Genomic DNA, 26,413 nt, shown 5'->3' on the forward strand with positions numbered 1-26,413 from the left:
TTTCTTTCTTTATATATACAGATATATAATTTTATTTTTTTATTTGTTTGAAGATAGATTATACAAATGTCACACACAAAATATAGGGGATTCCCGTATGCCCCACCCCACACTTACCACATTTTCCCACATTAACAACATCCTTCATTAGTGAGGTATTCATTGCAATTGATGAACACATTTTGGAGAATTGCCACTAAGCATGGATTAAAGTTTACACTGTAGTTTACAATACAATGTAAGTCCCAAAAATGCCCCTGTATTACACCTGTTTTTCCTTCCCCCTGCCCTCACATCCTCCAGTGGCCACTGCCTCCACATCAATGATATAATTTCTTCCATTGCTAGAATCACAAAAAGTCTATAGCAGAATACCAGTAAGTCTACTTTAGTCCATAGTTCATTCCCCAATCCAGAGGATTCTGGGTTGGTGATGTCCACTCCACCTGTAATTGAGAGAGGGCTGTAATCCTGTCAGGCTGATAGGTGGGACTCTCTTGCTTGCAGTTGTACTCTCTTGGTTCCTTGGTATGATAGTTGTCCATCATCACCTCCATGTTAGTTGTCCTGGGTGAGACCAATGAACTGGAGAGTAGGTGTTACAACACTGTTGAGATTTGGGGCCCAGATGACACATGGAGAGCCCAAAGATTTAAGTCTCTTGGATGTACCCCTACCAACTCTAGTACTAATTATAGGTTCAAATAAAAGGACAGAAGAGCCATGTGTAGGGAAACCACAATTGAGTCCAACTTTGTCACTCTGGGGAGCATAAATTACAAAGTAGGGCCCACTAGGAAGGCACCAAACTCCTGAGCTATCTGCCCTGACTGTAGTGTCTAGATACCTCCAGAGCCCTCAGGAGCCCTGCTATTTGGGTAGTATCTACTTTGGCAGTCTGAAGATGCCATTTCTATACCTGGTGTTTATCTAGGATGGGTTTGAGGCTCCCTGGATGGGAAACTCTTGCCTCGAGGTTTCATATGTATGTATGTGCATGTATGTATGTATAAAACTAGCTCATACATTCAAGAGAATGTTTAACACGTTTACGGTTTAAACAATGGTGAAAAAAGCGTAATCACGCTTCTACCACCCAGTGTTAAGAAAAACATTACCAAAAATTCTCTGTAAAATAGTGTTCTTTTTATGCCTCTGTGCCTCTGCATATGCTGGAATGCCCTTCTAGGTCTCTGCATAGTGAACTCATCATTTGGAGCCTCAGGTTAAGTTTCACCTCCCCTGGGAAGCCTGCATTGACTGAGAAGAATTTAATACTTCCATTATACCTCTATCATGGCATTTAAAAATGTCTTATATTTGTTTACATGTCTACCTGCTCACCAGTTTGAAGATGTCAAATAATATCTAATCTCTGTCATCTCCAGAAGGTAGCATAATTGTGCTCAATAAATAGGATGGCCATATAACCTGGTTTGCCTGAGAGTCCTGGTTTATGCCTGTCCTGGAGTATTATAAGTGTCTCCTTTCACTCATGAGTCTCCTAATTTAGATGACCAATTATATAATCATTCTATCAATAAATTCAGCTGTTGACTAAATAGATAAATACATTTTTTAACTGGTGGAATCTGAGCAGAAAAAGCTGACATGTAAAGATTCTCATATTAAAAAATCAACAGCTGGCCATTGTACTTGCATCCACCGCCAGAACTACTTGAGAGATGGTTTGTATAGACCAGATGCTTAATAACTTGACTACACAATTGAGTTGAAAAAATGTTGGCATATTCCTATTTCAAGAAAATCTAGATTTCTACTTCAAGAAAACCAGGAAAACCTAAAATGTGAATTTACAGCAGATCAATATAGCAGAGATCATTAAATATATATATGCTTACTACTTGATGAGAACTAGATGGTAGAGAAAATTTAAAAGTGGGCTTTACTATGTTGAAAATCAGAAATGCAGATTAAATGCTCCTAAAATAAGTCAACAGAGAAATATGATTTTAAAAATTCAATGTATGCCCTGTTTTTAAAAGAAACTCTTTTCAGCATATATAAACATAAGTGAGTTGTCTCTCTTTTATTTTTTTTAAAGATTTTATTTATTTATTCCCCCACCCCTCGTTGTTTGTGCTTGCTGTCTTCTCTCTGTGTCCATTCCTCTTCTTTTTAGTAGGCACCAGGAGTTGAACCTGGGACCTCCCATATGGAAGAGAGGTGCTCAATTAGTTAAGCCACTTCAGCTTCTTGCTTTGTTGTGTCTCTCATTGTCTTTCCTCTGTGTCTCTGTTGGGCCAGTTCGCCATGCCTGCCCATTGTGCCAGCTCACTGTCTTGCTTGTCTTCTCCAGGAGGTATGGGGAACCGAACCCTGGACGTCCCATGTGGTAGGCAGGAACTCAATCGCTTGAGCCACATCCGCTTCCCTGCCTTTGAGCTTAAGGAAAGATACAACCTCCTTGAGTTTGATATTATTAAAAAATACTTAAAGCTTCTTTTGTTACTCAAGTAGAAAAAGTTGTTTTTACCTATTTTTAAGCAAAAAGTGGAAAATGACATTATCCATCATTTTGAGAATAATAACCTCTTCTTCCAACAGTCATCTTCTTTGAAAGTCATAGTAATTCCTTGTAAATAAGGTTTTCAATAAATTACAAATACATAGAAAGTTCTTGTCCATCTCTTCTTAACTACTTAATGCATTGTTGCATAGCAACAATTTTTTTTCTTTCTGCTTCTTTGTTGGAAGTCTGAGAGTCTGAAACTGGCATTGGCTTGGTTGAGTTTGGGGATTTTTTTTGTGCCAGGGGTGCAAGTATCCATTGTAGAAATCAGTTGCTGTTAGCGTTTTCTTGAGCATGACTGATCGAATACCAATCCAGCTATCCTAAAGGGCAAAAGACAAATAGTGAATAGGCAGTGGTGACAAAACTGAAGAACCAAATAAATTTTATAAAACTTGTGTCATGAAAACAAAGAAACCAATAAGCTTTTACTAAATTCCTAGCTGCAAAGAGCACTGTACTAAGTGAAACACATACAATTTCTTAACTCTAAAAAGTTTATTACTGAGAAGAGATGAATGTAGAGATGTATAAACCTATTTAAACATAGAGAGTGGAATAAGGGATGATGTTACATTTGTACAGTGCTTTACAGTTTCCAGAGTATGTCTACATATCTTATTGTAACTGGACATCAAAACCTAACTCTAAAAGGTAGGGAGATCCATTATCATCCCCTTTTTAGAAAAGGAATCTGAAGCCCAGAGGGTGAGTGATTTGCCGAGGTGACACCCTGGTGGGACTCAAAGTCACGTGTTTGGACAAACCAGCTTCTTCTATTAGAGGAAACTGCCAGACATACAGGACATATACACAGGTCCAGACAAGGAGAGCGGTACATGTCCACTCAGCACCATCCCAGAATAAGCTGAGGAGAGTTGAAGGAGGTTAATGCAGGAGTTGTCTCTACAGTCTGTGCAGGTGTCATAGATTAATCTATCCCAAGTTCCAAATGCTCGTTCTTGAGCATAAACAGTCTCACATAAACACCACGTATAGGACAATACCCAGGAAACAGAAGGAATGTGGAAAAGTAATGGTCCCAAAGTGATTTAAATAGTTAAGAACTCTAACCACAGTTGGGCAGTGAAGCAAGTAGGCAGCTAGATACCTTAATGTGACTGGCTTTTGTGTTACCAAGCATAAGTGCTTGTTAATTAAATTGGATTCCTAAGCATAGATAAGTTTTCTTTCTAAAAAACACTAAAGTTACCAAATCTTCTTTCAATGAGTAACACAAAATGTCACCACTTTCAAAAAAATTATGCTAGAGATTCCACTATTTCTTAAGAAAATTCAAATGTTCATTGCCCAATCTGATGGACAGGTAGTAGGTTGAAGTCCCACTCAAAAATGATAAAGACACAATCTATAAATTCAGTAAAACAACTTTGGTAATTAGAAACTAAAGGAAAATGAACCTTGCAATAAGCCAGCAGTAGTTGTGACTGTTTGTGGTATATTACTGATCCTGGAACAAGAGTCTGTCCTGTTATTCTGGGGTCTAAAGAATGGAAAAATAATAATAATTAGAGAAATAAATAACTATGCAACTCCCTGATGCTTCTTTTTAAAAAATGAAAACAAACAAACCAACAAAAACCCATCTTAAGAGGCAGTACCAATACTGGACACATCTGCTGATCTTGACTTTGTAATCCAAAATTTAAGACTGAGCTCTATACATCATGCAGCCAAAGGGAAGCTTCCACACACATAAGAACCTGAAATGTTGAATCTAGAAGTTTTCACTATTTGGGGGAAGTAAATACCCACAGTTGGAGAGATACATAGGAAAACTAGGGTCTAAGCTGGCTCTTCAATCCCTGACCAAACAAATCCAAATTCCTAGCTTCCCAGGAATTCCAGAACTATCCCTGAACTGTAACAGTTTCCTCTATGGCTCACACTTTTTCAGACTACCACTTTGGGTGGTTCTGATAGGCCTCAGAAAAACCGGTGACTGGCACAGTCTGAAATGCTCCACACTGGCCTAAGATTCTCACTGGCTGACTGGAGATTTTCATTATGACGTTCACCAGAATGAAATTCACCAAGTCACTTTGCACTCCCTGAAACCCTTCATGTAGGAAATCAAAGAACTTGAAATGGGATGGTAACACTGTTCTGCCTATTTCCCAGGTTCTTGTGATGATTAAAAGAGAAAATACATACAAATGGACACTATAAAGGGTAAGGCAAAAAATGGATGTAAGGTATTATCATTACAGAACTGAAACAAGCTAAAATAATCCTTATTTTTTAGTAAACATGACCTTGAGTAAAACACAGTCATTTTCAAATAGAATATAGTGTAAACATTTTCCATGTCAGCTATTCAAAAGTTAGTACCAGCAAGGATGGAGCAGTTGACTTCTACCAAATCCAGAAGTTTAACAGTATAACCCATCCAAAGTGTCTGCAATGGAATCTGCAAATAAAATTAAAAAAAGGTATGAGAAGGGAATATATACTTAACCCAGAAAATCCTTTCAACTACTATTTTGTGTTAATCTGGTCTGTCTTCTCTCGCAATTACAGAGGAATTGAAAACTCAATCTATAAATCTTATGGAATAGACATAAATGTGACCCTCTGCATCAGTCTCAAAGATGTAGATCTTAAACATTATTGTAAAATCAATGTTAATGTCTTTGTTAACATTTCTAAGTATTTTATGCTCATTATAAAAATGCAAACACTGTAGCACTTTGGCTAAAATTTTTTTTTGAGTAAATGGAAGTATATCATACTCCCATCTCCAAAGGTAACCACTGTTAACAGTTTGATATATATTTCCCTGTATATGTTTTCTGCAAATATAATTACAAGATCAGAACATACTGTTTTACAAGGAGTCACTTTTACTTGACCATAAATCATGGACAACTTTTCTTACCAGTACACACTTATCTATTTCACTCTTTTATCTGCTGTATAGTATTCCATTTTATGAATGTACCATAACTTATGCAACTGTGCCTTTACTGTGGCTATTTCAGTTATTTTCAATTTCTTGCTATTGTAAACAATGTAGTAATAAACAGTCTTGTAGAGATATCTTTGAATACTTTTATATTTCTGGGGAAGAGATTTTTTTGAAGAGGAATGCCCAGGTTAAAGAGCATCAACATTTTGTCATTAGGCTGCTTTGATAAGGAAAAAAAAAAAGATTGTTACTGTTTATTATTAGTGACGCTGTGGAACTTTCCATATATTTACTTGCAATTTTTATTTGTTTCTCAGTAAACTGCTTATTTATGCCCTTTGCCCTTAAAAACAAACAAACAACCCCCCCCCCCACAAACAAAACTGGCTTGTTCATCTCTTTCTTATTAATTTGCAGAAGACTTTTATATATTTAGGAAATTAGCCCTTTAATTCTCATATGTGTTACAAATATTTTTCCCAGTTTGTTGACTTTTAATCTTGGATATAGTCATTTTTTTATCATGTGTTAGTTTTTCAATTTTAAGGAGTTATATTGATCAGTTTTTTTCTCTCATGACATCAGTGGTTCATGTCATGCTTAAAAAGGCTCTTCCCACACTTTAAGATTATTAAAAATGTGAAATATTACTCAACTGTGCTTTTTTTCTCCCTTTATGTTTCCATTTTTCACATTTAAGTTCTGGATTCATCTCTATTTTATTTAGATTTTAAAAGGTGGGATTTGAGTTTTCCCCCCACCCTCCAATGGTTGGTCAGTTGTCCCAGTGCTATACTGGATAATCCATCTCATCCTCCCCACTAGAGTGGAATGCCACCTTTATCATACAACAAATTTCCAATATATCTGAGATCCCAGAACTTAATTTAAACATGTTAATAAAACTAACACACATCAGTAAATAAGTTCTTTCAAATTTCTGAATTAAATAAATTAATTTTTAGGCTGTAGTTCAATCCTCTATTTCATAGATAAGGAAACTGAGGCCTTTTCCCAAGGTTAGACACAGAAGACTAGTGGCAGGGCCAGAATGAACATCTATTTTCTGATTTCCAACTCAGTGTTCTTTTTATAATGAGGACATTAAACTTTCAAAAGAGTTGTGTTGCAAAAATTTGGACACTGAATCAAAGAACTATATACATTTGTTCATAGGTATTCACAGTCTTCTATGTAATATTTTAATACAACATCCTCTCTTTTACAACTTCCTAACTCACTTTTCTTTGACCTGCTCCTAATGAAAGTTATGAAACGATATCCATTTCACATTCTCATGTGTGTATAATATCTCTCTTTCACAGAACTCAAAATATTTTGAAACATGCTTACTGACTAAAAAAGGCAAATACTGAGAGCTATCAGTATGCTAGATGTATACTCAGAATATACAGTCCTTGTTCTTGAGGAGGTAAAGTTTGTCTTCACCCTACCATTACAGCATTTTAATGACAGCAGGAAAGAAAGGAATCATAAGAATATAGTTATTTCAATGTTCACCATCAGTGTCCAAATCATGTTTGCATGGATTTAAATTTAAACTGTTTATCTCCTTTGATCCTGTCAGTTGTGGACACTGAAAAAGCTGAGCTGGGTTCAGAAACCTGCACCTGTGACTGGAACCCTGATAACCTCATTTTAGAGGTGAAAAAAGCAGAATCTCAGAAAGGATAAGGGTCTTGCTTATGGTTGGTAAATGGCAGCTCCAGGAGTCAAACCTCACCGTCTGGCTCCAAAATAAGTGCTCATTCTGTTATAGCACAAAGTTTTTCTGAGTGGAGGGGAAAGGTGAATTGCAAAAGGTCATTTTGTAGTAAGTTAGAGATGCTAACATATTAAAAAGACACTGAGTGAGCACAAAGAAGAATATGAAAGCATACATAGAAAAACAGCAGATCTTATAGGAATGAAAGGCACACTAAATGAAATTAAAAACACACTGGAGGCATATAACAGTAGATCTGAAGAGGCAGAAGAAAGGATTAGTGAGGTTGAAGACATGACCTCTGAAAATGAACATACAAAAGAACAGATAAAGAAAAGAATGGAAAAAAATTGAATGGTCACAGGGAAAGAAATGATGGCAAGAGACATGTAAACATACATGTCATGGGTGTCCCAGAAGGAAAAGAGAAGGGAAAAGGGGCAGAATGAATATTTGAGGAAATAATGGTAAAAAATTTAGCAATCTTATTGAAGGACCTAGATACCCGTGTCTAAGAAGCAAAATGTACTTCCATCTGAATAAACTCAAATAGACCTACTCTGAGAAACATACTAATCAGAATGTCAAATGCCAAAGACAAAGAGAGAATGCTGACAGCAGCAAGAGAAAAGCAATGCATCACATAAAGGTATGCCCAGTAAGATTAAATGTTGATTTCTCATCAGAAACTATGGAGGCAAGAAGGCAGTGGTATGATACATTTAAGATACTCCAAGAGAAAAACTGCCAGCCAAGATTCTTATATCTAGCAAGACTGTCTTTCAAAAATGAGGGTGAGTTTAGAATATTCACATATAAACAGAAACTGAGAGAGTGTATAACTAAGAGACTGGCTTTACAAGAAATACTAAAGGGACAGCTACAGCCTGAAAAGAAAAGACAGGAGAGAGAGGCTTGGAAGAGTCTAGAAATGAAGATTATACCAGTAAAAGTGTAAAGTAAGAGTAAAAAAAGAGTAAAAAAAGTAAGCGTAAAAAGTGAGGTGAAAATAAAATATGACAGGTAAAACTCAAAGATCAAAATGTCTGAATTAAGAACTGCTTTTATAGGGAAACGGACTTGGCCCAGTGGTTAGGGTATCTGTCTACCACATGGGAGGTCCGCGGTTCATACCCTGGGCCTCCTTGACCCGTGTGGAGCTGGCCCATGCGCAGTGCTGATGCGCGCAAGGAGTGCCCTGTCACACAGGGGTGTCCCCGCGTAAGGGAGCCCCACGCGCAAGGAGTGCGCCCCATAAGGAGAGCCACCCAGCGCGAAAGAAAGTGCAGCCTGCCCAGGAATGGCGCCGCCCACACTTCCCGTGCCACTGACGACAACAGAAGCGGACAAAGAAACAAGACACAGCAAATAGACACAGAGAACAGACAACTGGGGGGAGTGGGGAATTAAATAAATAAATAAATCTTAAAAAAAAAAAAAGAACTGCTTTTATAGTAATAACATTCAATGTTAATGGATTAAATGCCCCTATCAAAAGATAGAGACTGGTGGAATGGATAAGGAAATATAAGCCATGTACACAATAATAGTAGGATACTTTAATATATACTCTCATCACTGGACAGAACATCTGGGCAGAGGATCAGTAAAGAAACAGAGATCTTGAACAATATGATAAACAAACTAAACCTAATAGATACATAGATATATATATAGATATATAGGATATATAATCTTCTCAAGTGCTTATGGATCATTCTTCAGGATAGACCACATATTGGGTCAAAAAGTGATCTCAATAAATTTAAAAGGATTGAAATTATAAAAAACATCTTCTCTGATCATAATGGAATAAAGCTGGAAATCAACAACATGCAGAAAAAGGGAAAATTCACAAATATATGGAGATTAAACAGCATAATATTAAATAATCAGTAGGTAAAAGAAGAAATTACAATAGAAACCAATAAATATCTCAAGATGAATGAAAATAACAACACAACATATCAAAACCTATGGAACACTTGCAAAGGCAGCACTGAGAGGGAAATTTATAGCCCTCAATTCTTATGTTAAAAAAGAAGAAAGAGCTCAAATCAACAACCTAACTACACAGATGAAGGAACTAGAAAAAGAAGAGCATTCTTTTTCCAAAGCAAGCAGATGAAATAACAGACATCAGAGCAGATATAAATGAAATTGAGAACAACAACAACAAAAACAATAGAGAGAATGAACAAAATCCAGAGTTGTTTCTTTGAGAAGATCAACAAAGTTGGCAAACACTTAGCTAGACTGACAAAGAAAAAAAAGAGAATATGCAAATAAATAAAATAATGAAAATGGGGACATTACTATTGACCCCACAGAAATAAGAGCTCAAAAGAGGACACTATGAACAACCACACACCAAAAAACTAGGCAATGTAGACGAAATAGAAAAATTCCCAAGAACATACGAACAACCTACGTTGACCTAGTAGAAAAAGAAGACCTCCACAAACCAATCACAACCAAAGAGATTGAAACAATCATCAAACAACTCCCCAAAAGGAAAAGCCCAGGACCAGATGGCTTCACAGGTGAATCCTACCAAGCATTCAAAGAAGATTTAATACCAGTGTTACTCAAACTCTTCCAAAAAATTGAACAAGAAAGAATGCTACCAAACTCATTCTATGAAGCCAATATCACCCTAATACCAAAGCCAGATAAAGATATTATGAAAAAAGAAAATTACAGACCCTCTTCCCTAATGAATACAGATGCAAAAATCCTCAATAAAATACTTGCTAATCGAATCCAGCAACACATTAAAAGAATTACTCATCATGATCAAGTGGGTTTTCTACCAGGCAGGCAAGAGGGGTTCAACAGAAGAAAATAATCAGAGTGATTCACCACATTAATAAATCAAAGAAGAAAAATCACATGACCATCCCAATTGATGCAGAAAAGGTATTTGACAAAATCCAGCATCCTTTATTATAAAAACACTCCAAGATACAGAAATCGAAGGAAACTTTCTCAACATGATAAAGGGCATATATGAAAAACACACAGCTAATAATGTATTCAATGGTGAAAGAGAGATCAGGAACAAAACAAGGATGCCCACTGTCACCACTGTTGTTTTATATAGTGTTAGAGATTCCAGCTAGAGCATTCAGACAAGAAAAATAAATAAAAGGCATCTAAATTGGAAAGGAAGAAGTAAAATTTTTACTATTCACAGATGATATGATCCCAGAAAAATCTATAAAAAAACAGCTACTAGAGTTAATAAATGAGTTCAGCAGAGTGGCAAGATACAAGATTAACACAAACAAAATCAGTAGTGTTTCTATACATTAGTAATGAGCAATCTGAGGAAAATAATTACATTTATAATAGCAACTAAAAGAATCAAATATTTAGAAATAAACTAAACCAAGGATGTAAAGTAGTTATATTCAGAAAACTACAATGCATTGCTAAAAGAGATCAAAGAAGACCTAAATAAATGGAAAAACATTTCATGTTCATGGATGGGAAGACTAAATATCGTTAAGATGTTAATTCTACTCAAATTGATATACAGATTCAAAGCACTCCCGATAAAAATTTCAATAGCCTTTTTTAAAGACATGGAAAACACAATTATCAAATTTATTTGGAAGGGTGAGGGGCCCCCAATAACCAGAAACATCTTAAAAAGGAAGAACAAAGTTAGAGGACTCTCACTTCTGAACTTCAAATCATATTACCTATCTAAAGTGGTAAAAACAGCATAATTCTGGCATAAAGATAGACATATAGACCAATGGAACTGAACTGATGGTTCAGAAACAGACCCTCACATCTTTGGTTAAGTGATTTTTGATAAGGTGGGTGATTTTTCACCCAGCTGGGGCAGAATGGGCTATTCAACAAATGGTGCTAGAGAATTGCATATCCATATCCAAAAGAAAGAAAGAGGATCCCTACCTCACCTATTATATAAAAATTACTCAAAATTAATCAAAAACCTAAATATAAAAGCTAGAACCATAAAGCTCCTAGAAGAAAATGTAGGCAAACATCTTCAAGACCTGGTAGTCGGTGGTGGATTTTTAAACCTTACATAAAAAGCATGAGCAATGAAAAGAAAAAATGGATAAATGGAACGTTTTCAAACTTAAACACTTTGCCAAGAAGGTGAAAAGGCAGCTGACTCAATGGGAGAAAATATTTGGAAACCACGTATCTGATAAGGGTTTGGTCTCCATGCTATATAAAGAGATCATACAACTCAACAATGAAAGAGCAAGCAATCCAATTTAAAAATGGACAAGACTTAAATAAGACATTTCTCCAAAGAGGAAATTCAAAGGGTGAAAAAGCACATGAAAAAATGTTCAATACCACTAGCTATTAGGTAAATTCAAATCAAAACCTTCACTGTTGGTGGGAATATAGAATGGTACAGCCTCTACGAAGACAGTTTGGTGGTTCCTCAGGAAGCTAAACATAGAACTGCTGTATGATCTGGCAATCCCTCTACGGAACATACCCAGAAGTACTGAAAACAGGGACGTGAACAGACAGTTGCACACCAATGTTCATAGCAGTGTTATTCACAATTGCCAAAAGGTGGAAACAACCCAAGTGACCATCAACTGATGAATAATGGATAAACAAAATGTGGTATATACATATGATGGAATACTTACGCTGCTGTAAGAAGAAATTAAATTGGGACACATAGGATAACATGGATGAACCTTGAAGACATTATGCTGAATGAAATAAGCCAGACACAAAAGGACAAATATTGTATGGTCTCACTAATATGAACTAAATATAAAGCATAAACACATAGAGTTAAAAGCTAGAGTAGAGGTTACTAGGAGATAGGATGAGGGCTGCTGAGGAGGGGTACTGATGTTTAATGTATGTAGAATTTTTTATTACCTTGACTGTAAAAGTGTGGAAATGGATAGAGTTGATGGTAACACATTATAGAGAATATAACTAACATGGTTGGTTTATAAATGGGATTGTGGCTGAAATGGGTAGTCTAGAGATATAAATATAACTGAAAGAAAGCTTGAGAATAGTTTAGAGAATGAATAATATAGTCAACCTAGAGGTGGATGTGGATTGTGGTTAACAGCACAAATACCAGAATGTTCTTCTATGAACTAGAACAAATGAACATCACTATTGCAAGATGGTAAGAATATGGAGATGCATGGGAAAAATGCAATTAATGTAACTTACAGACTATAGTTAAAAACAATATTGTAAATATTCTAGCATCAAATGTCAAAGAAGGTACTATATTAAAAAATAAGAGGGTATGGAAAAAATACACCAAACGTATGTTACAGACCATAGTTAGTGGTAATAGTCTGATGATATTCTCTCATAATCTGTAAGAAGTGTTCCACAACAATGTAAGGTGTTGGAGGAGGGGTGTTGTATGGGAATTCTGCACATTATGCATGACTGTTCTGTAAGTTCACAACTTCTCTAATAATGTATATATGCAAATATATATATGTATAGATCTGTATAAGAATGTATTCCTAATCCCACTGCTCCCCTGCTTTAGGCCCTCCAATGACTCCCCACCGGGTATCAACCTTGTCTCTGACCTCATTTTCCACCACTCTCCATCTTGCCTGTGATATTCCCTCTACATCAGCCTTCATTCCTTCCCTGAAAAGAGCCTGGCTCTTTCCCATTCTGGGTTTTGTAATAGCTGTTCCCTCTGCCTGCAACGCCATTTTCCTGATCTCAGCATGTCGGCTCTCATTGTCTTTCAGATTTCAGCTTAAATGTCAGTTCAGACAGGCCTTCCCAATCTACCCACAGTAAAATAATCTCTGATTTCTCTATCACATTATCCTATTTTAATTCTCATAAAGAAACTTACAGCACTAATGTTTTTCTTATATGCTTATTTTTGTTTTCTCCTACCACCTGTATCTCTGACCTAGACTAGTGCCTGACATATAATGGGCTTTCAATCAATATTTTGTTTAATGAATTAATGAATAATAGTAGCTTTCATTTAATGAGTATCTACTCTGTGCCAGATAATGTATTAGATGCTTTATCTACATTATCTCACTCCTAATTTACTGATGAACAAACAAAAACTCAGAGGTTAAATAACTTTCCCAAAGATATAAAGTTATGAGGTAGTCGAGACAAGCTGGGACTCAGGTGTGTCTGGCTCTAAAGTCCATGTTCCTTTCTCTATGCCACTTTTTGTAGTGGGAAAAGATAGGGTTTGAAGTCAGACAGAGCAGGTTCAAAACCTGACTCTCACTAACGACCTATGTGACCTTGAGCAACATTCAATAAATATTCATTGATTATCTACTTTAAGCTTTGATTTCTTCAACTCTAAAATGGGATCACAATATGACCCTCACTAACAAGCTTAGCATGCCATAGATATTCCTCACTTTACCCGACATTAATAACACAGGAGCTCCATTAAAAACCCGATAGAGGGTTGTTCCAGAGTTCAAACAACACAAGAAGTTATCAAAAAGAAGGTTAAAAAGGACACAAATTTGCCAAAGAACTAAGAATTGAACTCAGATATTTTAACCATATGTGGAATCCAAGGATTTAAGAGTCTGTATTCAAAAATTGTCCAAAGATAGAAAGACATACTGGAAAAAAGCTTTGGATAAAGAGTTAGAAGAGTTGGGTTTGTTATTTAGTCACTTAGGCATCCCTAAATTGATCACCTTAATTTTATTTCTCTCATCTATGAAATGGAGATAAAAAAAATTGCCCCAACTTCTTCTCGTGGTTGTGAGAAATAGCAACATATATGTTTGAAAAATGATTTGTGAATTCTAAGGCCTGTAAAAAATTTAAGATTTAAAGACTATTTTAAAAATGAATTTCAGGTTTTCTAGGTTTAGTTTATGAGAGTCCATCTAAAACAAAATAATCAGAAAATAAATTAGACACACACACAAACAATTAGGTAAAACTGCAATATGACTTCCAACTTACTGTGTTTCCAATGGCAAGGTAAAGTCTGAATATTTGGTCTGAAGTTTGTTCCTCCCATTTTATACAGCTGGTACCAGCAGATATCTTAGGGGCTACAAGATAAAGCCAATGTTAAGAATGAATATCAGGTTCATGAATTGCTCATTGTTGAGGTAGAATGGTAGGTATAAGAGAATTCATTATATTATTCTCTCCATTATTGTATATTTAGTTGGAATTTTCCATATATAAAGTAAAAAATAAATAAACCATGCAAGTACTAGAAGAAAATGGGTAAATTTCTTTATAACCTTGGAGAAGAAAAAATATTTCTAACTATTACTCAAAATCCAGAAAGGAGTTAAAGAAAAGATTGATAAATACAACCATATAAAAATAAACTTTTTCAGGGCTAAAAGAAATGATATAAATCAAGTCGAAAGACAAATAGCAAACTGAAACAAAATAAATGCAGGTTATATTACACAGGGCTACTTTCCCTATCATATAAAAAGCTCCTAAAAAATTAAAAGAAAAAGACCAAAAACGTGATAGGAAATGGGCAAAAACATATGAAGTGGTTTTCAAACATATGAAAAGATTTTCAACTTTATTCACAGGAGTAATATATAGTTAAGATTACTCATTGTAGCATTATTTGAAATAACAAAAGACTGGAAATTACCCAAATGCCCATCAATAATAGGGAATCTGTTGCATAAGCTGTGATATATCCACACAACAGAGATCTAGCCCATCATAAAAACAGAATGAGGAAAATCTCTTCCCTAAAAGGATGTGTTCTCCAGAATATACAGAAAGTAAAAAGAGAAAAGTGCAAAATATTTTATGCTACCTTTTCTGTAAGAAAAAAGGAAAAATAAGAATATATAGTTTGTTTTTATTAAATTTTTTTTTTTTTGCTTATTTTGGCAAAAGGAAACATTGAAATGCTAAATCAGAAACAAAAATAACTACTGTTCAAGGGAGGGAAACAGGAGTGGAGGAAGTAAGGACAGAAGTGACACTGATCTGAATATACCTTTTAAAATAGTTTTAAATTGTGAACCATGTAAATATTTAACATATTCAAAAAATAAAACTCAATCATAAAGAAAAAAAGGGTAATCCCTAAAATTGAAAACTGAAACAAATTAACCTAATTATGTATCAAATTGAGTAACAAACCCACAGACAAAAAATTATTATTGCCAGTAAGTTTGAATATAGTACTCTGACTATATATCCTTAGTATGATAGTAGAACAACAACAACAACAACAAAACTGCAGAGAAATCTTGAATTTAGTAATTTTACTGTCAGTAATAATATTGGTATTATAATTTTGAAAATATAATTGGTATTATAATTATAATGTATAATTTTGAAACAATTTTATGCATAGTAAATAAATAAATGGATAAATATTAACAAATGATAGTATAAGAGAAAAAAACTGTAACATTAAATTTGAATTAGAAACAATCTGAACTCATGACTTTTTAAAATATAATTCCTTGCTTTGCCCACTGATGCCCCATCTCAGAACACATTGTTGTATCAGATGGTCTCCAAATACCACCTTCCACTAAAATGAACAAGGGTTCCCTAGAGGAATGGCTGATGACAAGGTGGGGAAAGAAAATTGATAAGGTGAGCCTGGGACATCTTGTGGCAGAACGCAAGGAAGCATTAAAAGACTAATTATAATTAAGGTGCTCTTATTGGCCAAATTTAGGACAATCTGAGCAGCACAAAGAATTATGACTGCAATTTAAGTATAAAACACAGTAGGGAAACGGACTTTGGCCCAGTGGTTAGGGCGTCCGTCTACCATATGGGAGGTCCGCGGTTCAAACCCCGGACCTCCTTGACCCGCGTGGAGCTGGCCATGCGCAGCGCTGATGCGCGCAAGGAGTGCTGTGCCACGCAAGGGTGTCCCCCGCGTGGGGGAGCCCCACGCGCAAGGAGTGCGCCTGTGAGGAGAGCCGCCCAGCGTGAAAAGAAAGAGCAGCCTGCCCAGGAATGGCATCGCCCACACTTCCCGTGCCGCTGACGACAACAGAAGCGGACAAAGAAACAAGACGCAGCAAATAGACACCAAGAACAGACAACCAGGGGAGGGGGGGGAATTAAATAAATAAATAAATCTTTAAAAAAAAAAAAAAACACAGTAAATGAAAAACCATGATTCAAATAATATCTCCCCTAAAAGAGACATTTGCCACCATAATTGAAGGTAAGACTAAAGTACCAAGTCCTTATTCTAAAAATGGATAAGGGAAAGAGAAAAATTAAGCCTTTACACCTTGCCATTTTAAGATGAACAAAAGTTCATTCCCAACTAATGAGGAAAAGTTCTTCTTTCCAGAATAATGCAACTATTAAATGTTACAGGAACTGGAAAATCATCATTTTGTAATTCCTAATGAAATAATCCATTCAGGCAAGGAGCATCAATCCATGCTAAAAGCACCAGGTGAAAGATTGTTAGGGAACAGGATTATCTGCACATGCCATAGAATCACCTTACAGATTACCTTCTAATTATAAAAGAAAAACCATGCCTGGAAATATCTGGCAGTCACCACCTCAACCAAATGAACAAATTTAGATTCACTAGCCTTGGTGCAACCTAAGCTTATGGCTTACTGATGTGATACCACAGGATTGATGAGACTTCTCTGAGTAGATCCTTTTAAATATTTAACATATTAAAAAAATAAAACTAAATCATAAAATAAAAAATCAACCCCTAAAATTAAAGACAAACACCACTGAAGCATAGTATTATATACGAAATAATCTCTTCAAAAAGTTAAGCCTGGTTTCATCAAAAAGTCAATGTTGGAGGCGGACTTGGCCCAGTGGTTAGGGCATCCACCTACTACATGGGAGGTCCACGGTTCAAACCCGGGCCTCCTTGACCCATGCGGAGCTGGTCCATGCGTAGTGCTGATGTGTGCAAGGAGTGCCCTGCCACGCAGGGGTGGCCCCCATGTAGGGGAGCCCCACGCGCAAGGAGTGTGCCCCGTAAGGAGAGCTGCCTCGTGTGAAAGAAAGTGCAGCCTGCCCAGGAATGGTGCGGCACACACGGAGAGCTGACACAGCAAGATGACGCAACAAAAAGAGACACAGATTCCTGTGCCACTGACAACAGAAGCGGACAAAGAAGAGCACGCAGCAGGTGGACACAGAGAGCAGACAACTTGGCGGTGGGGGGTGGGGGGAAGGGGAGAGAAATAAATAAAATAAATCTTTAAAAAAAAACAAAAAAACTACCAATTAAAAAATTATTAAAAAAAAAAGTCAATGTCATGGAGGGAAAAAAATACGGAGGAATTATTCTAGATGAAAGAGACATAACTATTTATAACTGGACCTTAGCTTGGAAAAAAAACAAACAGCTAGAAAACACGTTTTTAGACAATGAGGAAAATTTAAATAGATGCTATTAGGAACTGTTCATTTCTCTTAGGAGATGTATGCTCAAGTATTTATGAGTAACCATAAAGATTATAATGCTTACCTTTAAATGGTTTAGCAAAAATTAAAACATACATACCGAATACAAATGTACATAGAAAAAAATAAAAGAAAATATGGCCAAACATTAATTGTTAACTCTGGGGTAAACAGATGTTCACTGCATTAAGTCTTTCAACTTATCTCTGTTTCATAATTTTCATGATAAAAAGCTGGAAGAAATTTTCCCATCTTTCATGAGGCTACATGCTAAGAGGGAAAGGGAGACCTTACCAACCACTCCCTGGAAAAGGACATATCCATGGGCACCCAATCTTTAGTCAAAATTAAGGGAGCCGTGTAAGTGAAGAAGTTAGAGTATTCAGATATCACAAAGGGAAACAAAACCTTACGAAAGATGCAAGAGTCTCTGCAGTCTTCACTCACCATATGTTGCACCCTCAGTTGGTTGCTGCCTTCCATTGTTCAAACTCTCAGGCAAATTTTTCAAAACCGAAATAAGCTACAAAAAAAGGAGAGCAATATATATTCAAGATGAACAGAAGAACAAAAGCAAAAATACATTACAATTCAGCACCCTGAAATAAACTATAACTTTAAAATAGCTGTTTGGTAGGGGAAAAAGTAAATTGGCTTCAGCTGTGAGTTAAGCAGCTACTTGGTGGAGTTTTAGTAGAGATTGTTCTCTGGGAAGCATTGGCTTTTGTTATCAGGACAGCCTGTGCTCAGCTGTCCACACTCTACTCCCACAGGGAAGAAGGTAATGGAGTCTCACAGAAGGAGAACGTACTTTCAAGTCCCACAGCTCTGGGTTCAAATCCCAGTTCCACCACCTACTACCTGTGCTATCATGGACAGGTTATTTTACTTCTCTGTGGCCTCCAATTTCATCATCTATAAAATAACTTACAGCACTCAAAGGTTGTTGTGAGGGTTAAAAAAAAAGTCCATTGAGGATCTAGAACAATCTTGGCATTCAAGCCAGTACTCAATAGTGGCAGCCACTATTATAATAACATTTTTGAGTAAGTGCCTAGAATAGGAATTACTATCTATCTAGTTAGGAAAAAAAGTTTTCCTCTGAATAAAATTAACTAGTTCATAAGAAAACCTTACTTTAGTCATTAAGCATTTACACAGACTCTACTGTGTGCAGATTCAATGAGTTAAATAAAGCCACCACAGGAAGAGAAATCATTTATAGCTACAGTGTGCAGCAGAATTCCAGTAGATGAAGATAAGATGGGAAAAGGAATTCCTTAGTACAACCAATGACTGGAATGCAGGCACAGAAGTGGAAGGAGAGCTAAGAGTCACTAGGAAAATGGTTATTAGTTCAGTCTGACAGGGATGCAAGGAGCATATACGAAAGTAAAACTGGGAAGAGTCAAAATTGAAGTGTGGTAGACCATATATGATCACCTGATTCAACTGAAAGCTTTTATTAAGAACCTTTTCTAGAGAGTGGATGTAGCTCAGTAGTTGAGCACCTGCTTCCCATGATGAAGTCCTGGGTTCAATCCCCAGTACCTCCTAATAATAATTTTTAAAAAAACAAACCCTATTCTGTGTAAATTCTCGAAGCCTTAGATGAAGTCACAAATACTAGGTTAATTTTAGGAAACCAAGGATAGAAACCATACTTTTTTTTTTTAAAGTAGCTTAAAATTAGACATTATGAAATTGTTTCTTTCATCATAACCATTTAAGAAACCTATTAAATAAATAGAATATAGTGGAATATTGGAGAACTGTACCATGGTGGCACCCAGTCTTGACAGCACTGCTTCCAATTCCTTTGCGGTGCTCTTGGGTGGCACAGGAAGAGTTTCCTGTTTAAGAATTGGGCCTACATCAAACCTAGAAAAACAATAAAAAGCAAGTAACATGATTACTGACTAAGATCAATTACATTTGTCTACATCAATATTTACATGCCACAAAGGTGGTTATCTAGAAACAATTTGATTCTTAGCCATTAGCAAGGGGCGAAATGCATTCTGAAAGAAGGGAGAGCAAAAACTGGCAGGTATTTAGATTTTAAATTTGCTTTTCCTAAAAAGAAAAAGGATACAGTTGTATATCAGGGTTTTAATTGCAATTACAAATAATTCTACTGTTAGTAATAAGTACGAAAGGTCTCTATTTATACAATGAGAGCATATAGCAAAGCATTTGTTTTCCAAGCAAGTACAACTAAGAAATTCATAATTATTTATTTCTGTATTTCCTTCCTCAAAGGACAAAAGAGTTATGCTTAGGTTATAATCACTGGTTATTATAAGTAGGTGTAAATATATTTGCATCCTCACAAGTCTTACAATTCACATTAAGCTCTGTAAACACTGGCCATGGGTTTTCATTAGACACATGCTTTACTTTAAATATCTAATTTTACAGTTTTATTTTTTAACCTGTGAGCTTTACTAAAAAGTTTATTATGGAAAAGTACAAACATTTATGAAAATGGTGTTTGTTATAATGAATCACCACATACATATCACCTAGATTTTAGAATTATCAACATTTTGCCATTCTTTCTTCATCTACTCTTCCCTTTTTTTCCTAAAATATGTTAAAGCAAATTCCAGATATTGTGTTGTTCCTGTGAACTTGTAAATTGTTCTTTTCTTTAGGACATTAGCTGATCACAGGCAGCAACTTAAACTCAAGCAATTTTAAGCAAGTTTCTTAGGTTGTAGATATGATAGAAAAAATTGAATTTTTAAGACAATCACATTACACATCGGTATGCAATGTACTCTTACTTCAGATTCCCAAAAATATTTTGACCAGTTTAGAAACCAAGGCCAGCAGAACCAAGACTCATGACAACTAATGCACAAAAATCCATCTCTCATTTACACAGTATGTTTTCTAGAAATTCAATTGTTAATAATACAATTTATTTCTATTAAAAATAAAAAATTTCACAAGGCCTTTAAAGAGACATTGAATAAATAAGAAAAGACAAATGGCCTGTGTTAAAAATCAAGAAAAAAACCAGAAAGGATATAAAAGCAAAGTACGTACTCTGGAGTTACAGAAATTAGTGAATACCACCCATTACACCCACCCCCGTAACTGACATTAGCATTTAAAATCACAAAAATCTCAAGAAAATAAAATGTGCTGTACCTTTTAGGTCTAATCTGCATAATTGTTACTCCAGTAACCCTGTCTCCATGGAGCACTGTATGGATGATAGGGGCCGGACCACGCCACCTCGGGAGGCAACTGGGATGGACATTCACTATGCCACTGAGTTAGAAAACGCAGACATTAGTATGCAAGTGGACTTCACCCTTTAGTTACTCCTACCTAAACTACTATGCTACTTTTTATCATTAAACTTTTCCAGAAATTAAAAAAAAGATAAAAAAGATAGTTAAATCTAGTGTTGTATGACGTAAAATGAAAGAATCAATGACAAGTTCATTCTTTTATTATAAGCAACTAATGAAACCTAATTTAAAACAGAGCAACAACTACTCCTTGTTCCAAAGATGTCCACAATAGCTCATGATATCTGGCAATTTTTCACAAAACCAGAAATTGCATTTATTACTATATGAGAAGAATCACTCAAACTCTATTATGCATTTGATGGACAATGTGAACTCTATAATTTAGTCACAACCATAATTATTCTCATTTCACTTAGTTTGCATATAGAATGCCTAAAACAAGCTTCTTGAATCCCCATTAAATGAATGATCTAGTCACCTTTGCTGGTTATCCTAATGTATCTATCATTCATTTGCTGAGCAATTTACTTTACTAACCTGTCATTAGTTTAATGATCAGCATGAGTATGCCCTTGAGGATGTGTGTGTGTGAGAAATGTCTTACATATTCTAATCATCACCGTTCAGATTAGTCTCACTCATCCAACACTTATTTCCTGAGCACAAGCCACGTGGAGGCACTGTTTTAGATATTAAGGATACATATGGCAGTGAACCAAAAAGAAAAAAATTTCTGCCCTCAGTGAGCTTATATACAAAAATTGGTGGATAAGCAATAAATTAAAAAAATACGTAAAAGTTTTGTTAGATGGTGCAAACTGCTATGGACAGAAATAAAGCAGAAAAGGGATACGGAATACTGGGTGGGAGATTGCAATTTAAACAGCAGTCAAAGAAGGTCTCACTGATAAGGTGACACTTGAGCAAAGATTAGAAGAAGGTAAGGGAATATGCCATGCAGCTACATGGGAGAAAGGCTTTCCAGGCAGAGAGAATGATAATTATAAAAATCTTGAGGAAGGGGAGCTGATGTAGCTCAAGTGGTTGACCGCCTGCTTCCCATGTACAAGGCATCGGGTTCAATCTCTGGTACCTCCAAAAAACAAAACAAACAAGTGAAAAAACCAACTCTCATTGGGGAGCAGATGTAGCTCAGTGGTTGAACACCTGCTTCCCATGTACAAGGTTGCACGTTCAATGCTCAGTATCTCCTAAAAAAGAAGTCTTGAGGAAGATAAATGCTTGGCAAGTTCAAGGCCAGGCAGTGAAGTCAGTATGGCTGGAGTGGAGTGAACCTGGGCAACAGTAGTAGGAGGTGAAGCCAGAGAGTCAGCAGGGGCCCAAACCACAGAGGTCCTCGGAGGCCAACATAAAGACTTTGATTTTTATTCTGAATGAGAGGGTAAACTATCAGAAGATTTTGAGCAGTGACATGATCTGATTGTGCTTTAAAAAGATAATTTTGGCTGCTGGGTTGGTAAAAGACTCAAGAGAGGGAAGGGCAGTAGAGACCACGTGGGCTACTTGTGATAATACAGGTGAGAGTGACAGCAGTGGAAGTGAGGAGATCAGACGCTTCACACATGTTGAAGGCAGAGCGATAGGATTTCCTGATGGTTTGGATGTGGGGTATGAGCTAAGAAATCAAGGAAGACTCCAAGGTTTTGGGCCTGAACAACTAGGAGGATGGAGTTGCCATTTATGAAGATGAAGATTTAGGGAGGAAATGGTTTTGGGGAAAAGTTTGGGAATTTGTTTTCAGACATCTTCAATGTGGGGTGCCTAGTAGACACCCAAACAGGGTGTGAAGAAGGAAGCTGGGTATTAGGAGCCTGGAGTTCAGGGAGAGGTCAGCACAGGAGGCATAAATTTGGGTGTTGTCAACATATATATGGAATTTGAATGAGACTGGTAGTGGTAAGGAGCTTAATTTATTTTGATAACAATTCACATAAAGCCTTTTAAGAGAAAATACTAAAATAGACAAAATACTAAAGAACGCAGAATTAGAGTTGAAGTTATCACACTTTAAATACCAGATTCATTACAAAAACCAAGGTTTCTATACTGTATTTCCTTACTAAAAAGACTTACTAGGGGAATTTAAGAATAAGGGCCTCACTCAAAAGCCGGCCAAATGAAGCCACTACTCCAACGTCATATTCTCCAGATCCCACATCTGGCCACTCATACACTGGAAGCTGAGACTGCAAAGCATAATGCTTCACCGGCAGTCCTTTTGGTGATGGGGAAGGCACTGTGACCACCTCCAATTTTTCTATCAATGCTTCCTCTTTGTTCTCCCTAAGTTGGAAAGATTGGGAAAAAAAGGTGCAAATTAGTATTACAGACAATGACCCAAAATTAAACTATTTTGCATACTCCTAAGGTATATGTATGATTAAACTCATGAAGCATTTGGGACTAAATGATTAAAACCAGTGTGACTGAAGAACTGAATTACTTTTTATTTAGTTTCAATTATTTTAAATTTAAAGACCCACATATGACCAATGGTTACTGTTCAGACAGCATGGGTCTAGAGATTTCCTGTGCCTAAAGAAACTTATACAGCACCTATAGTCTTCATAACTGGGATCATATTATACATACTATTCTGCATTTCATTTTTTCCCCCTTAACAATGCTATATATATATTATTAAGTGAGTTTTTAAAAAATGTGTTAAGTATATATATGTTTGTATTTGCACAGAACATTTCTAAAAGAAAAGGAAACTGTAAACAGTGGCAGTCCCTGGAGGAGGAACTGGGATATAGAGGAAAGGAAATGACTTTTCATGTATATTCCTTTGAATTTTGTACTACAGCCATGTATTTTTCAAATAATGTGTAATTTTTCACAAACAAAAATATATACCATGGGCAACATTCCATGGCAATACAAGTAGCACTTCCTCATTCTATTTACCTACTGCATAGTATTCCAGCAACCTAGGGCTGTACATTTATTTATTAAACATGCATTGGATGTACATGTCAAGGAGTTATAAGAAAAGGAATATGCAAGAAGGCACTTAAGAGAAAGCTGCCAAGTAAAGGGTTAGGATATATGCAGTGAGAGACGCACATGGCAAGATGGGGAAATAAGAGCATAGAGGGTGCATAAAGGGCATGTGGTATGAAGAGGGTGTTTCAGGGTGAATGGACAGAGGGGAGTGTGTGGAGGGAGGAATATGATACAGGAGAACAGAGGAGGGATTAAAAATATGAGGGCTGGCGGTGGACTTGGTCCAGTGAATAGGGCGTCCACCTACCACATGGGAGGTCCGAGGTTCAAACCCCAGGCCTCCTTGACCCATGTGGAGCTGGCCCATGCACAGTGCTGATGCACGCAAGGAGTGCCCTGCCACGCTGGGGTGTCCCCTGTGCAAGGAGCGCGCCCCGTAAGGAGAGCCACCCAGCACGAAAGTACAGCCTGCCCAGGAATGGCGCCGCACACATGGAGAGCTGACACAACAAGATGACGCAACCAAAAGAAACACAGATTCCCGTGCCGCTGACAACAGAAGCGGACAAAGAAGAACACACAGCAAATAAACACAGACAACAGACAACTGGGGTGAGAGGGAAAGGGAGAGAAATGGACAAATAAATAATAATTAAAAAAATATGTGGGCTACTGTGAAGCATTTAGGGAAAACTTGGTGGAGATGACAGAAGTATGAGGGGACCTCTGGAAAAACTGAGTGAAGAAATAAAACAAGTAGATTGAGGGGAAGGAGACAGAACAGTATATACAGGTATAGCTGCCACATACCATGAATTTTCTGGACAGGCAGCATATAAAATAATTTTTTTCTTTCTCGTAACAAGATTTGTTAAATTTTATAAATACCAAATGTATACCTAAGGCTTCTGATTTATAAATGTATTCATTTGGGGGGGGGAAAAGTTCACTTTTGGACTATGTCCTCAATTCAGCTTCAGAAAATTGAATCCTGTTGTATACACGGAGACCAAGTGGAGCGAAGGTGTGAGGCATGGGTGTGCAAAAGGATGCATGTGCCTTGTAACTACAAGCCCACAGGACTGTAGGGTACAAATCAGACGTGCCTAAGGCTGTAGCGGGAAGTGGAAAGGGGGGAGCCAGCGATGGGTGCACAAATCGCCGGGTTTCCTCACCGGCAAAAACGGCAGGCGGTAGTGGGCTGGACAGAGGTTACCGGGTGGGGGCTGGGTGGGGGGAGGTGTACACTCGGTCCGCACGTGGATCTGCGACCGAAGGTGCCCGGCGTGGGGCGCGCAGACCCGTCGCGGCACGGTGCCCAGGGTCAGCCCCGGCGGGGGCAGCACATCTTCCGGGTATCCGGAGACGCCGAGATCCGGTCCCACCCCGCCGCGGGGCCGCTGCTTTCCCCTGGGATTCGGCCACAAAGCTCGGCTTCGGCGCCCCCAGCAGCTCCCCCTCCCCTAAGCCCCCACCCGGGTACCTGGCGGCGTGCAGCGCCCGCAGCGCCTCGAGGGCGAACAGGTCTGTGCCGAAGAAGAGCACCCGCCAAGGCGGCTTCTCTCGGGCTCTGGCGCCCTGGCCCTCCTCCCCGCCGGGGGTTCTGCCGAGCCCGGCCGACGCTCGCCACTGGGAGCCTGGCCTAAGGCTCGCGGGGCACCAGGCCGGCAGAGGCCCCCAGCAAGCCCGCAATAGCACCCTCATAGCCCCAGCCGCCGGCCCCCCACATTGCGCAGGCGCGTCGGGGTGGGCGGGTCCGCCCTGAGGGCGGGGCCGGGCGGAGCCTGCCCGGAGACCGCGGGGGCGGGGCCTGCTTGGTTGGAGGCGCGGCGTAGCTGATCAGGAGCTTGCGGGTTCAGGGTCGCCCGGATTTTTATTGCATTTGTTTGCACTCTTTAGCCAATCTCCGAAAAGAACTCTGTGGGGAACAAATCATATGTGTTTTTAGACAATGAAACCTAATTGTGAGCTGTGTCATTTTCTCAGCCATTATAACTAGTATTTACTGAAATTATGTGCCATGAATTTGGCTCAGGGGTTGTTTTTAACTGAACGTATTTTTACTTTTTAAAAATTGTGGATACATGTATACAACATAAAATTTCCCATTTCAACCACTTTCAAGTATAATATTCAGTGGTATAACTCTCACAATGATTTTATAAGCATTATTTTAGTTGATCTTCATATGAGGCAGATATTATGACAACCATTTTACTGAAGAGAACCCTAGGGTCAATGAAATAAAGGAACTTAACAGTATCTAAGATGCCCATAGATGGTAAATGCCAGGGCAGGTGTGGGATACTTGGCCATGTAGCCCCAAAGCCCACTTTGTTAACCATTTGTTCTTCACAGCAATCCTATATATTGGGCAAGTCAATGTTCCATTTTACAGCTGAAGAAACTGAGTCTCGGTGACTTGCCCATAGTCACCCTAGTGCATAGAATGCCTCTCTCTTGCCCTTACTCGTAGGTACCCTCACACACTGAAGGGTTAAAGTTTAGCTACTGTAGTGGAGATTGTCTCCAGAAGACCTTTGATGATCTTCAGTGCTAAGAGTCTGTATTCCCAAGGC

The 26,413-nt window shown here is 37.6% G+C and overlaps 1 protein-coding gene across 1 annotated transcript; it reads right to left on the reverse strand.

Moving 5' to 3' along the window:
* Positions 1-25,596, reverse strand: MTFMT (mitochondrial methionyl-tRNA formyltransferase). The gene is made up of 8 exons (XM_058294346.2): positions 25,318-25,596; positions 22,959-23,168; positions 20,755-20,877; positions 19,374-19,476; positions 18,043-18,118; positions 14,152-14,243; positions 4,886-4,964; positions 1-2,856 (listed from the first exon to the last, which is right to left on the reverse strand). Exons 1-8 carry the CDS (start codon positions 25,536-25,538, stop codon positions 2,852-2,854), a joined length of 909 nt encoding a protein of 302 aa, XP_058150329.1. The 5' UTR covers positions 25,539-25,596; the 3' UTR covers positions 1-2,851.
* Positions 25,597-26,413: the final 817 nt, after the last annotated feature.

The sequence above is a fragment of the Dasypus novemcinctus genome, chromosome 3 (genome assembly GCF_030445035.2).
Source record: "Dasypus novemcinctus isolate mDasNov1 chromosome 3, mDasNov1.1.hap2, whole genome shotgun sequence".
Taxonomy (NCBI): Eukaryota; Metazoa; Chordata; class Mammalia; order Cingulata; family Dasypodidae; genus Dasypus; species Dasypus novemcinctus.

Coding starts and splice junctions, on each gene's coding strand:
- MTFMT (XM_058294346.2), bottom strand. CDS start 25,538: ATGAGGGTGCTATTGCGGGCTTGCTGGGGGCCTCTGCCGGCCTGGTGC. Junction 23,169..25,317: donor CGGGCGCTGCACGCCGCCAG/GTACCCGGGTGG, acceptor TTTCCAACTTAG/GGAGAACAAAGAGGAAGCAT. Junction 18,119..19,373: donor CAAGACTGGGTGCCACCATG/GTACAGTTCTCC, acceptor CTTTTTTTGTAG/CTTATTTCGGTTTTGAAAAA.